This window comes from Pleurodeles waltl, chromosome 10, assembly GCF_031143425.1.
Source record: "Pleurodeles waltl isolate 20211129_DDA chromosome 10, aPleWal1.hap1.20221129, whole genome shotgun sequence".
NCBI classification, from domain to species: domain Eukaryota; kingdom Metazoa; phylum Chordata; class Amphibia; order Caudata; family Salamandridae; genus Pleurodeles; species Pleurodeles waltl.
The window spans coordinates 222,755,127-222,770,038 of NC_090449.1; the positions used below are offsets into that span (position 1 = coordinate 222,755,127).

General features: G+C 44.6%; 1 protein-coding gene across 8 annotated transcripts in view; it reads left to right on the forward strand.

The window, feature by feature from the left end:
• Positions 1-14,912, forward strand: part of MARF1 (meiosis regulator and mRNA stability factor 1) — a 586,552-nt gene that overhangs the window by 295,887 nt on the left and 275,753 nt on the right. For all 8 annotated transcript variants that reach the window (XM_069210203.1, XM_069210208.1, XM_069210202.1 and 5 more), the window contains exon 14: positions 4,038-4,274. In XM_069210203.1, the coding sequence (XP_069066304.1) occupies positions 4,038-4,274 (237 nt within the window). The remainder of the gene's footprint in view (positions 1-4,037; positions 4,275-14,912) is intronic.

Here is a 14,912-nt window from a genome sequence, read left to right on the forward strand (position 1 = left end):
CAAATCGGACCACTTTCACATGGTCACGCTACAGGAGGTGTTACCACTGCTAAAGCAACAAGATTACATGACAACCTTAGATCTCAAAGACGCGTATTTCCACATACCGATACATCCTTCACACAGGAAATACCTAAGGTTTGTATTCAAGGGAATACACTATCAATTCAAAGTCTTACCGTTCGGTATAACAATCGCACCAAGAGTATTTACCAAATGCCTAGCAGTAGTAGCCGCACACATCAGAAGGCAGCAAATACACGTATTCCCGTATCTAGACGATTGGCTAATCAAGACCAACTCGCTAACAAAGTGTTCACAACACACAGAGTATGTCATACAAACCCTCTACAAACTCGGGTTCTCCCTCAACTACACAAAATCACACATTGTGCCGTGCAAAATACAGCACTACTTAGGAGCGGTAATCAACACAACAAAAGGATTAGCCACTCCGAGTCCACAAAGGGTTCAAAATTTTCACAAGGTCATACAGGCCATGTATCCAACACTAAGAATACAGGCAAAAGTGGTTTTAAAACTCCTAGGCATGATGTCCTCATGCATAGCCATTGTCCCAAACGCAAGACTGCACATGAGGCCCTTACAACAGTGCCTAGCATCACAATGGTCACATGCACAGGGTCACCTTCTAGATCTGGTGTTGATAGACCGCCAAACATACATCTCGCTTCTATGGTGGAACAGTACAAATTTAAACAAAGGGCGGCCGTTCCAAGACCCAGTGCCACAATACGTAATAACAGATGCTTCCATGACAGGGTGGGGAGCATACCTCGATCACCACAGCATCCAAGGACAATGGGACGTACATCAAACAAAACTGCATATAAATCACCTCGAATTACTAGCAGTATTCCTGGCGCTAAAAGCATTTCAACCCATCATAACCCACAAATACGTTCTTGTCAAAACAGACAACATGACAACAATGTATTACCTAAACAAGCAAGGGGGAACACACTCGACACAGCTATGTCTCCTAGCACAAAAGATATGGCAATGGGCAATTCACAACCACATTCGCCTAATAGCACAGTTTATTCCAGGGATCCAAAATCAACTAGCAGACAATCTCTCTCGAGATCACCAACAGGTCCACGAATGGGAGATTCACCCCCAAATCCTAAACCCTTACTTCAAAATTTGGGGTACACCGCAAATAGACCTATTTGCAACAAAAGAGAACGCAAAATGCCAAAACTTCGCATCCAGGTACCCACACAGAGAGTCTCAAGGCAATGCCCTATGGATGAACTGGTCAGGGATCTTTGCATACGCTTTCCCCCCTCTCCCTCTCCTTCCATATCTAGTAAACAAATTGAGTCAAAACAAACTCAAACTCATATTAATAGCACCAACATGGGCAAGACAACCTTGGTACACAACACTACTAGACCTGTCAGTAGTACCACACGTCAAGTTACCCAACAGGCCAGATCTGTTAACACAACACAAACAGCAGATCAGGCATCCAAACCCAGCATCGCTCAATCTAGCAATCTGGCTCCTGAAATCCTAGAATTCGGACATTTAAACCTCACTCAAGAATGTATGGAAGTCATAAAACAAGCTAGAAGACCATCCACTAGACACTGCTATGCAAGCAAATGGAAAAGGTTTGTTTGCTACTGCCATTATAATCAAGTTCATCCATTACACGCATCCCCAAAAGATGTAGTGGGATACTTACTACACTTACAAAAGTCAAATCTAGCCTTCTCTTCCATTAAAATACGCCTTGCAGCAATATCTGCATACCTGCAGATTACCCATTCAACTTCACTGTTTAGGATACCCGTCATTAAAGCATTTATGGAAGGCCTAAGAAGAATAATACCACCAAGAACACCACCTGTTCCTTCATGGAACCTTAACATCGTCTTGACAAGACTCATGGGACCACCTTTTGAACCCATGCATTCTTGCGAAATACAATTCTTAACCTGGAAAGTTGCATTTCTCATTGCCATCACATCTCTAAGAAGAGTAAGTGAAATTCAGGCGTTTACAATACAAGAACCTTTTATCCAAATACACAAAAATAAGGTTGTACTTAGAACCAATCCTAAATTCCTACCAAAGGTTATTTCACCGTTCCACTTAAATCAAACGGTAGAGTTACCAGTGTTCTTCCCACAGCCAGACTCAGTAGCTGAAAGGGCACTACATACATTAGATGTCAAAAGAGCACTAATGTACTACATCGACAGAACAAAGGAGGTTAGGAAAACAAAACAACTGTTTATTGCATTTCAAAAACCTCATACAGGAAACCCACTAGCAAAACAAGGTATAGCCAGATGAATAGTTAAGTGCATCCAAACCTGCTATCTTAAAGCAAAGAGACAACTGCCCATTACACCAAGGGCACACTCAACCAGGAAAAAAGGTGCTACCATGGCATTCCTAGGAAATATTCCAATGCACGAAATATGTAAGGCAGCCACATGGTCCACGCCTCACACATTTACTAAACACTACTGTGTAGACGTGCTATCCGCACAACAAGCCACAGTAGGTCAAGCCGTACTGAGAACTTTGTTTCAGACTACTTCCACTCCTACAGGCTGAGCCACCGCTTTTGGGGAGATAACTGCTTACTAGTCTATGCACAACATGTGTATCTGCAGCAACAGATGCCATCGAACTGAAAATGTCACTTACCCAGTGTACATCTGTTCGTGGCATTGGTCTCTGCAGATTAACATGTGCCCACCCGCCTCCCCGGGAGCCTGTAGCCGTTGGAAGTTATCTTCAACATTTGTACATTTGTATATATATATATTACTTAACCTTAATTTGTACATACTTATTCATTCCATTGCATGGGTACTATTACTAACACACACAACTCCTACCTCACCCTCTGCGGGGAAAACAATCTAAGATGGAGCCGACGCCCATGCGCAATGGAAGCAAAGAGGAGGAGTCCCTCGGTCTCGTGACTCGAAAGACTTCTTCGAAGAAAAACAACTTGTAACACTCCGACCCAACACCAGATGGCAGACTGTGCACAACATGTGAATCTGCAGCGACCAATGCCACGAACAGATGTACACTGGGTAAGTGACATTTTCATTTCTTGTCATCCATTTTAGTTTTAGATAACAAGCAGTCCACTTTGTTTACCTGCATGTAATATTTTTGAATAGCCAATGGAATTTTCTGTGCTGTTTCCTGAGTAGGACATGCTCTAGTTCGCCTTTCTCAAGTTTGTATATGATTGAGGAACAGATGTGTTTGTTTTGTGACTAACCTCTATAATTGAGCCTCAATATATTTGCTTTGACAGGTGAACAACAATGGTTAGTCTGGATATTGGCCTTTAATGACTGCTTTTGCAGCTTCCTACACAGTTTCACAGGATACCTTAGTTTTGTAATTTTTTTAATGTTTCTTGTATGGATGTCCTCACTGTTTGGTCTCTGAAGGTGGCTTAATGCATCCGTCACTGAGGTCATGTTTGTATTTGTTGCATGCAGTCTAGTTAGCATGGGTCAAATAGCACCGTACGTTGCATCAAGGCATTCACCATCTTTTGAGTTACACCTAGATTTGCAAAACAATTGGTCTAGTCAAGCATGACTGTGGAATGAAAGGTAAAATGCTTGTCATCAAGTTGATACTTTCTCTGTACATCAACGAAGTTCAGGCTGATAGCCCATTGCAAGAGAAGGACTGGTACATGTTTAGATTTGTTACCATTTGTTGTTCTGTATAGTGAGGTATTTAGCCTGCAATTAAAGTTTTACTCTAGTAGTAGATCCTCGTTCAATTCTGAGGTTATCATGGTACTTTTCAACTTTCACTGGGTATGAATAAAGAAAATGAACAGCCAAGCTTACGTCCTGCAAAAATGTGTTTTAAAAAAAAACAATTTCAAACTTTTTTTTTGTTTATCTAAACATGATTTAGTTCCATTCTCATGTCGTAGCTTATGTCTCTCATAACCACTTTCATATGTGTTTTTTCAGCTTCTACTTTTTTTTGTAAACTGACAATGTTTGTTTCAGATTTGGCCACAAATTGATTGTCTCGGATATCTACAAGTTACCAGACACTGTTGCAATCCGTGATCAAGGAAATGGCCGATTGGTTTGCCTGTTGCCCAGTAGTAAGGCCAGGCAGAGTCCGTTGGGATCTGCACAATCTCAAGAAGGTTCATCAGCAAACTGTAGTCCTATTGTTTTTGAAGAACTGGAATATCATGAGCCTTTTTGTAGACAGCATTGCACAAATAAAGCCATTAGGTGAGTGACACAGTAAATGTTGACAATAAACTTCGATTGGAGTTTCTGTAACACTGCACCTTTTTGAAACCGTCATTAGTTTGAGGTTTACTTAAGCTGCTCATGGGAATTATTCTGGAAGTTTTATTGGCATGTGAATTGGATCTGCTTCAGTCTTATATTTTCTCTTAAATGTGCAGTCTTTCTTTTAGCAACACTTTCTTGAACTGTGGGCTGGTTTCACAGGAGTTCAGTTCTTATTCTTTGTGCAGGGATGTAATGTTTATGGACTTTCCAAATGGTGCTTGTTGATTCCAAATGCATATCCACAGAAAAAGGTGTGAAGCCCCTGTTGACCTTCAATGAAACGCTCATTGACACTCAGCTGGGCACTTGGGAGAAACCTTGATCTGAGTCCCCAGTCAACTGAAAGGTCTCAGCTCGATCATAGACTTACTCCAGAGGACTAAGTTTTCTTCAGACAGCACTCAACATCTAGCACCTTTCCAATTATGCACCCTGACAGAGTTCAAACGAGTAAGCCCATACAGAAAGCATATGTTCGATGGCATATGTTGCTGCAGATACACATGTTGAGCACAGTCCGCTGCCTGGTGTTGGGCTCGGAGTATTACAAGTTGTTTTTCTTTGAAGAAGTCTTTTTTGGTCACGGGACCGAAGGACTCCTCCCTCTTCGGCTCCATTGCGCATGGGCGTCGACTCCATCTTAGATTGTTTTTTTCCGCTGTCGGGTTCGGACGTATTCCTTTTCGCTCCGTGTTTCGGTTCGGAAAGTTAGTCAGAATCTCAGAAGAAAGCGTTGGTATTGTTCCGTTCGGTATCGGGATAGTTAGGTACATCAACACCGATCATCAAAAGACTTTGGGGTAGCTTCGATCCCCCATCGGGGCCTGGTCGGCCCGACCGCGTGCGACATCGAAGCCGATGGAACGGACCCCGTTCCGTTTCTGCCCAAAATGTCACAGTAAGTATCCTTATACAGATCAGCACTTGGTCTGTAACTTGTGCTTGTCCCCCGAGCACAAGGAGGATACCTGTGAGGCCTGTCGAGCCTTCCGGTCCAGAAAAACACTCCGGGACCGAAGAGCCAGGCGTCTACAAATGGCGTCCACGCCGACAAAACAACGTTTCGACGACGAAGAGGAAACATTCTCGGTTCCGGACTCAGAATCCGGAGATTCCGACGTCGAACAACAACAACAAACAGTGAGTAAGACGTCGAAAATAAAAACCATCGAAAAAACAAAAGCCCAGGGGACGCCACTGCCAACAGGCCATGGCTCGACCCATAAAACCGGCGACCCGTCGAAGGCGCCGAAAAAGGGCACGCCCATAGTGAAGACACCCGACTCCGGTCGAGGGACCGCCATGGAGCAACCTCGGAGCCGAGATAGCGGCTCCGAGAAGCAAAAACAAGATGCCGGCACCGAAAAACATCGGCACCGAGACACACTGCCGAAAGCCACAAAAATTCAGTCGGTACCGAAGCCGAAAAAAGATTCGCTCTCGGCGCCGAAAAGTTCCACACCTCCTTCCTACACAGAGGAACAAGGAATAAGTGGCCAGATGCACAGATTTGGACAAGAGCTCCAAAGTGTAGAATCAGACTACACACAAAAGAGACTGTACATCCAACAAGACACAGGGAAGATATCAACCCTTCCCCCAATAATGAGAAAAAGAAGGATCGGATTTCTCAAGGATGACGCACAACCACAAGCCAAAGTGGTTAAAAAAGTCACGCCTCCGCCCTCTCCACCACAACAGGCATCGCCGGCACAAACTCCGCCACGAATGCACTCACCAGCGCAAACTACTATAAGTCAAGATAATCAGGATCAAGACGCTTGGGACCTATACGACACCCCAGTGCCGGACAATGATCCCGATTCATACCCCACAAAGCCGTCACCGCCAGAGGACAGTACCTCATACTCGCAACTGGTGGCTAGGGCAGCAGAATTCCACAATGTCCAACTGCATTCCGATCCTATAGAGGATGATTTTTTATTTAACACCCTCTCGGCTACACATAGCCAATATCAATGTCTCCCAATGCTACCAGGGATGTTACGGCACGCAAAACAAATTTTTGAAGAGCCCGTAAAATCAAGAGCCATCACCCCAAGGGTGGATAAGAAATACAAACCACCACCCACAGACCCAGTGTTTATTACTTCGCAGTTACCACCTGACTCCGTAGTAGTAGGGGCAGCTCGCAAAAGAGCAAATTCCCATACATCTGGCGACGCCCCACCTCCGGACAAAGAAAGCCGAAAATTTGATGCGGCAGGAAAAAGTCGCATCACAGGCAGCCAACCAATGGCGCATCGCAAATTCTCAAGCGCTGCTAGCCTGATATGACCGCGCACACTGGGATGAGATGCAACTTCTCATAGACCATCTTCCCCAGGAATACCAAAAAAGGGCGCAGCAAATAGTTGAAGAGGGACAAACGATCTCAAACAATCAAATCCGCTCTTCAATGGACGCAGCCGATACTGCAGCAAGAACAGTCAACACTGCTGTCACCATAAGGAGACACGCTTGGCTCCGCACTTCAGGGTTCAAACCAGAAATCCAGCAGGCTGTCCTTAATATGCCCTTCAACGAAAAACAACTTTTTGGCCCTGAAGTGGACACAGCCATTGAAAAACCTAAAAAGGACACAGACACGGCCAAAGCCATGGGTGCACTCTACTCCCCGCAGAGCAGAGGCTCTTTTAGAAAAACTCCATTTAGAGGGGGGTTTCGTGGCCAACCCACAGACACCACCAGCCAACAAACAAGAACCACACCCTATCAGGGTTCATTCCAAAGGGGAGGTTTCAGGGGATATAGAGGGGGTCAATTCCCAAGGAGTAGGGGAAAATTCCAGACTCCAAAAACACCTCCACCTAAACAGTGACTTTCAAGTCCCACAACCCCTTCACTCAACACCAGTGGGGGGAAGACTAAGCCAATTCTACCAATCTTGGCAGCAGATTACAACAGACAATTGGGTACTAGCAATAATCCAACATGGCTATTGCATAGAATTCCACAAATTCCCACCAAACATCCCTCCAAAAACACGCAAAATGTCACCACAACATTTAGAACTTTTAGGACTAGAAGTTCAAGCACTACTGCAAAAGGATGCAATAGAGTTAGTACCAGTACAACAAAAAAACACAGGAGTTTACTCCCTGTACTTTCTAATTCCAAAAAAAGACAAAACATTAAGACCAATATTAGATCTCAGGACACTAAATACCTACATCATATCGGACCACTTTCACATGGTCACACTACAAGACATCATTCCACTGCTCAAACAGCAAGATTACATGACCACATTAGACCTAAAAGATGCGTACTTTCATATACCGATACATCCTTCTCACAGAAAGTACCTAAGGTTCGTATTCAAAGGAATACATTACCAATTCAAGGTGTTGCCATTCGGAATAACTGCACCAAGAGTATTCACAAAATGTCTAGCAGTAGTAGCAGCACATATCAGGAGACAACAAATACATGTGTTTCCTTACCTAGACGATTGGCTAATCAAGACCAACACAGTAAGAAAGTGCACAAACAACACCACATATGTCATAAAAACCCTTCACAAACTGGGTTTCTCCATCAACTATACAAAGTCACACCTCAAACCGTGTCAGACACAACAATATCTAGGGGCAACCATCAACACATCAAAAGGAATTGCCACTCCAAGTCCACAAAGAGTTCAAGCATTCCACAAGGTAATAAGTGCTATGTTTCCAAACCAAAAGATACAAGCAAAATTTGTGCTAAAACTTCTAGGCATGATGTCATCATGCATAGCCATTGTCCCGAACGCAAGACTACACATGCGACCCTTACAACAGTGCCTAGCATCACAATGGTCACAAGCACAGGGTCAACTTCTAGATCTGGTGTTGGTAGACCGCCAAACATACCTCTCGCTTCTATGGTGGAACAGCAACAATTTAAACAAAGGGCGGACATTTCAGGACCCAGTGCCTCAATACGTTATAACAACAGATGCTTCCATGACAGGGTGGGGAGCACACCTCAATCACCACAGCATTCAAGGACAATGGGACGTACACCAAACAAAATTTCATATAAATTACCTAGAACTGTTAGCAGTATTTCTAGCGTTAAAAGCCTTCCAACCCATAATAACACACAAATACATTCTTGTCAAAACAGACAACATGACAACAATGTATTATTTAAACAAACAAGGAGGAACACACTCAACACAATTGTGTCTCCTAACACAAAAAATATGGCAGTGGGCGATTCACAACCACATTCGCCTAATAGCACAATTTATTCCAGGGATCCAAAACCAACTAGCAGACAACCTTTCGCGAGATCACCAACAAGTCCACGAATGGGAAATTCACCCCCAAGTTCTGAACAATTACTTTCAAATTTGGGGAACACCCCAGATAGATTTGTTCGCAACAAAAGAAAACGCAAAATGCCAAAACTTCGCATCCAGGTACCCACACCGCGAATCACAAGGCAATGCTCTATGGATGAGTTGGTCAGGGATATTTGCATACGCTTTTCCCCCTCTCCCTCTCCTTCCATATCTAGTAAACAAATTGAGTCAAAACCAACTCAAACTCATACTGATAGCACCCACATGGGCAAGACAACCTTGGTATACAACTCTACTAGACCTTTCACTAGTACCGCATGTCAAACTACCCAACAGACCAGATCTGTTAACACAACACAAACAACAGATCAGGCATCCAAACCCAGCATCATTGAATCTAGCAATTTGGCTCCTGAAATCCTAGAATTCGGACACTTAGACCTCACACAAGAATGTATGGAGGTCATAAAACAAGCTAGAAAAGCTTCCACTAGACACTGCTATGCATCTCAGTGGAAAAGATTTGTTTGCTACTGCCATACCAATCAAATCCAACCATTGCATGCCTCTACAAAGGACATAGTGGGATACTTACTACATTTGCAAAAAGCAAACCTCGCTTTTTCATCTATAAAAATACACCTCGCAGCAATATCTGCTTACCTACAAACTACTCATTCATCGTCTCTATTTAGAATACCAGTTATTAAAGCATTCATGGAAGGGCTAAAAATAATTATACCACCAAGAACACCACCAGTTCCTTCATGGAACCTTAACATCGTCTTAACAAGACTCATGGGTCCACCTTTTGAACCCATGCATTCCTGTGAAATGCAATATTTAACGTGGAAAGTCGCATTTCTCATTGCAATCACATCCCTCAGAAGAGTAAGTGAAATACAGGCATTTACCATACAAGAACCATTTATTCAAATACACAAAAATAAAATAGTTCTAAGAACAAATCCAAAATTTCTACCAAAAGTAATCTCACCATTCCATTTAAATCAAACAGTAGAATTACCAGTGTTCTTCCCACAGCCAGATTCCGTGGCTGAAAGGGCACTACATACATTAGACATCAAAAGAGCACTAATGTACTACATTGACAGAACAAAGTTAATCAGGAAAACAAAACAACTGTTCATAGCTTTTCAAAAACCACACATAGGAAATCCAATCTCTAAACAAGGCATTGCTAGATGGATAGTCAGATGTATTCAAACATGCTATCTTAAAGCCAAGAGAGAATTGCCTATTACACCAAAGGCACACTCAACCAGAAAGAAAGGTGCTACAATGGCCTTTCTAGGAAACATTCCTATGAGCGAAATATGTAAGGCTGCAACCTGGTCTACGCCTCATACATTTACTAAACACTACTGTGTAGATGTACTAAATGCACAACAAGCTACAGTGGGCCAAGCTGTACTAAGAACATTATTCCAAACTACTTCAACTCCTACAGGCTAAACCACCGCTTTTAGGGGAGGTAACTGCTTTATAGTCTATGCTCAACATGTGTATCTGCAGCAACATATGCCATCGAACTGAAAATGTCACTTACCCAGTGTACATCTGTTCGTGGCATTAGTCGCTGCAGATTCACATGTGCCCTCCCGCCTCCCCGGGAAGCCTGTAGCCGTTTAGAAGTAAATCTTAAATCTTAAACATTTGTACATTTGTAAATAATTATTATAAACTTTTTATGTACATACGTATTCACTCCATTGCATGGGCACTATTTATAGCAAACAACTCCAGCCTCACCCTCTGCGGGGAAAACAATCTAAGATGGAGTCGACGCCCATGCGCAATGGAGCCGAAGAGGGAGGAGTCCTTCGGTCCCGTGACCAAAAAAGACTTCTTCGAAGAAAAACAACTTGTAATACTCCGAGCCCAACACCAGGCAGCGGACTGTGCTCAACATGTGAATCTGCAGCGACTAATGCCACGAACAGATGTACACTGGGTAAGTGACATTTTCAATTCTTCTCATCCACCCTTGCTTTGAGAGTCAGCTAGAGCCATTATTAGGCTGCTATGCTCATGCACTGTAGGACATGGTGGGTGGGATTGTTCCAGTGATCCCAAATGACCTACAGGCTTCTCTAGCCAAAATAATTCAGGTTGGTCAGGTTGCAGCCTAATTTGTAAACCATTCGGTTCTGGAGAACGTGGACGGTCTAGGTAGGGCTTTGGGAACCAGCTGAGTGGTTCGAAGCCCACAGTTGGATGAGATACAGTTGCTTGTGTAGAGACGTCCAGGTGTCTTTCATTGATATGCTTTTCAACGGCTCCCACCTTTTTGGTGAGAAGGTGGATTTGGCCGTAAAGGTTTTTAAGGTGAGCTTGGCCTCTGCATGCACTTTGGGGTTTTCAGCTCCTGTCAGTCAATTCCCTCTTTGCCTCCTTATCCTGCCCCCCAAAACAATTTCATCATTTTCAGAGTTAGGCCAGGGACTTGGTGAATCATCAGCATATGGATCTTCCACCTGCATTGCATGCTTTTCAGCCCTTTGAGTATGGGGGCTGTAGGCTCAACAGACAGCAACCTGGCCACCAATGGCAGTTTTCATCCCCATCTTTTGCCTCTCTGGCCAAAGGCTCCAGTCCCCCTTACTGCACCCTTACTACCACACAACTACCCAGTAGGAGACAGGATCATCCACTAGTTGCAGGGCTGGTAACAAATCGGAGAGACAGACTGGTCCTGCATATTGTACAACAGGGCCACGCCTTGCTATTCCTTTTCAACTCATGGCACATGCCACCTACTTCAGAACACATGCCTGTTTTTTGCCAGGATGTGTGGGCTCTTTTGACCAAAGCAGTCCGAGAGAGGGTAACTGCCTCTGGAGTAAGGGACTGGGTGTTATTCCTGCTACTTCTGTGTGCTGAAAAGAATGGAGACAACCATCCTATCCTAGATCTTGCCCAGTGTTTCTGGGCAAGGACAAACTCAAAATGCTTTCTCTGACCTGGATCCTGGTGACTGCTTGGTGGCATTTGATCTGCAGGACCATCCTGTGAGACCACAGACTCTACTTGAGGGTCATGGTGGGTGTAAGGAAATGGCTCCCTGTTGCAATTACCCCCCACTTCTTGCCTGATACTGACTTGACTGGGAAGTGTGCTGTTTTAAAAGTGGACACAGTGCAAAAATCAGCAGTTCCTGGGGGAGGTAAGTAATGGTTAGTTTGTCAGGTCTTAAAAGTCTCAGTTCCTGGGCATAGGCAGCCTACCCGTTGGGGGTTCAAGGCAGCCCCAAAGTTACCACACCAGCAGCTCAGGGCCAGTCAGGTGCAGAGGTCAAAGAGGTGCCCAAAACACATAGGCACCTATGGAGAACAGGGGTGCTCCGTTTCCAGTCTGCCAGCAGGTAAGTACCTGCGTTCTCGGAGGGCAAACCAGGGGGGGTTTGTAGAGCACTGGGGGGTTGGGGGGGAAAGTAGGCACACAAAACACACCCTCAGCGGCACAGGGGCGCAACCTGAACTACAAAGGACTGCTGACCTACAAGCCTGCAGAGACTACGACAACTGCTTTGGCCCCAGCCCTACCGGCCTGTCTCGTGAGTCGAAAACCTGCAACCGGCGACGCATCCAACAGGGACCAGTGACCTCTGAAGCCTCAGAGGACTGCCCTGACCCCCAGGACCAAGAAACTCCCATGAGCAGCGGCTCTACTTAACAACCTGCAACAAACTTGCAACTTTTCAACAACTTTAAAGACCTCACTCTTCCCGCCGGAAAGCGTGGGACTTCACACTCTGCACCCAACGCCCCCGGCTCAAGATCCAGAGTACAAACACCACAGGGAGGACTCCCCGCGACTGCGACCCCGTGTGTAGCCAGAGACGACCCCGTGGACCTCCACAGCGACGCCTGCAGAGAGAATCCAGAGGCTGCCCCTGACCGCGACTGCCCTATAACAAGGGACCCGACGCCTGGACCAAGCACTGCACCCGCAGCCCTCAGGGCCAGAAGGATCCGAACTCCAGTGCAGGAGTGACCCCCAGGAGTCCCTCTCCCTTGCCCAGGTGGTGGCTACCCCGAGGAGCCCCCTCCCCTCCCCTTGCCTGCCTGCCTGCATCGCTGAAGAGATCCCTTGGTCTCCCATTGATTTCAATTACAAACCCGACGCGTATTTGCACACTGCACCCGGCCGCCCCCGCGCTGCTGATGGTGTACTTTCTGTGTGGACGTGTGTGTCCCCCCGGTGCCCTACAAAACCCCCCTGGTCTGCCCTCCGAAGACGCGGGTACTTACCTGCTGGCAGACTAGAACCGGGGCACCCCCTTCTCCATTGAAGCCTATGCGTTTTGGGCACCACTTTGACCTCTGCGCCTGACCGGCCCTGAGCTGCTGGTGTGGTAACTTTGGGTTTGCTCTGAACCCCCAACGGTGGGCTACCTTGGACCCAAACTTGAACCCTGTAGGTGGTTTACTTACCTGCACAAACTAACAAACTCTTACTCCCCCAAGGAACTGTGAAAATTGCACTGTCTAGTTTTAAAATAGCTATATGTGATTTATATGAAAACTGTGTATGCTATTTTGATTATTCAAAGTTCTTAAAGTACCTACCTGCAATACCTTTCATTTGAAGTATTACATGTAAAATTTGAACCTGTGGTTCTTGAAATAAACTAAGAAAATATATTTTTCTATACAAAAACTTATTGGCCTGGAATTGTCTCCGAGTGTGTGTTCCTCATTTATTGCCTGTGTGTGTACCACAAATGCTTAACACTACTCCTTTGATAAGCCTACTGCTCGACCACACTACCACAAAATAGAGCCTTAGTATTATCTATTTTTGCCACTATCTTATCTCTAAGGGGAACCCTTGGACTCTGTGCATACTATTCCTTACTTTGAAATAGTGCGTACAGAGCCAACTTCCTGCATCTGGATTCTTCTTTCAGGCGATCTTTCCTTTTTTTGACTGCGATCTTATATTCTTGCCTAAATATACAAACCTCATTCTTGCACCGGAGTGGTTTACGTAGAGCCTTCTTTATCCTTTTGTATGCCTGTCTACATGCCGAGTCAAACCAACCATTGTTTTTGGTCTGCCACAGCCTCCCCCTAGTGTTAGTAAGACTCCTTTTGACACCTTGAACAATCGAAATACAGGCACTAATACATTTCGATGGCTCTACGTCATCTTCACGGTATACCCCAAAATCGATGAAATGCTCACTGATTAACTGTTTCAAAAGACCTTGTGGTTCTATATGAGCCCATCTTAAAGTATACCCATTACGTGAGGCTAATTCAATATTGTTCATCAGTTCCGGGCTTTCATTTTGACTTAGTTTGCCTGTTGGGAGTGAAAGCTGTATGTTCTGGGGGTGCTGATCGCTAATTGCATTATCATGTGTTTGGTGACTGCGTAGACTGTGAGCAAATTTGTTAGAGATTAATATAAAGTCTGTCACAGTACCAGCACATCTCCCGTTAAAGGTAGGTTTAAATTGTGAGTTATTGGTGGATATCCCATTTATGAAAGTCAAATCAAATTTATATATTAATTAGTTCATGGCACTGCTGTGATGATTGTTGAAAATGGGCTCGAGTCCCAGTACCTTCTTCGTTTAGGCCTTTTCTGAGGGTTCCTTACATAATTGTTAAAATCACCACCCCATAGCATAAGCCTCTCTCTCCTAGTGTTTGGGCAAACTTTCTCTAAATCATCTCCCAGTCGGGAAATAATACAGGCAGCCTCAAGCGATGGGACATTATTATAAAAATTCATGATCACTAAGTGGACTGATCTTTCCATGTTACAGGTGATCATTTGATCGCAAGGGTTACAAGCTATCATTTTCAGCTTAGACAGTTTGATCTTATTTGAGATGTATGTACATAGGCCCCCCCTTTGGCCTCCTGTGTCTTGACGGGATGGCTGGTGTGTGATATGTTATATATCCATTAATATGAAGAGGTTCCAGAAGCCAGGTCTCCTGGAGACGCACAAAGGAGAAGTCTCCTATAAAGTCAATCCACTCTCTGTTGATGATCTTACTATGTAATCCTGCCACGCTCCAAAATAGTAATTATAATTCTGTTTTTGCTAAGTTCAGTTCCTGTATAACCCCTTCCTCCTCTATGGGTTCCCTATTGCACCCGTCATGTATATTTGTCTCCGGTACCTCATTTTTGCTCGTTCCTGAGTTATCAGTACTCAGTCAGTCTAAATCTTCTAAGGATGATAGAACTTTAAATCTGTTATGGGTGGGTATAATG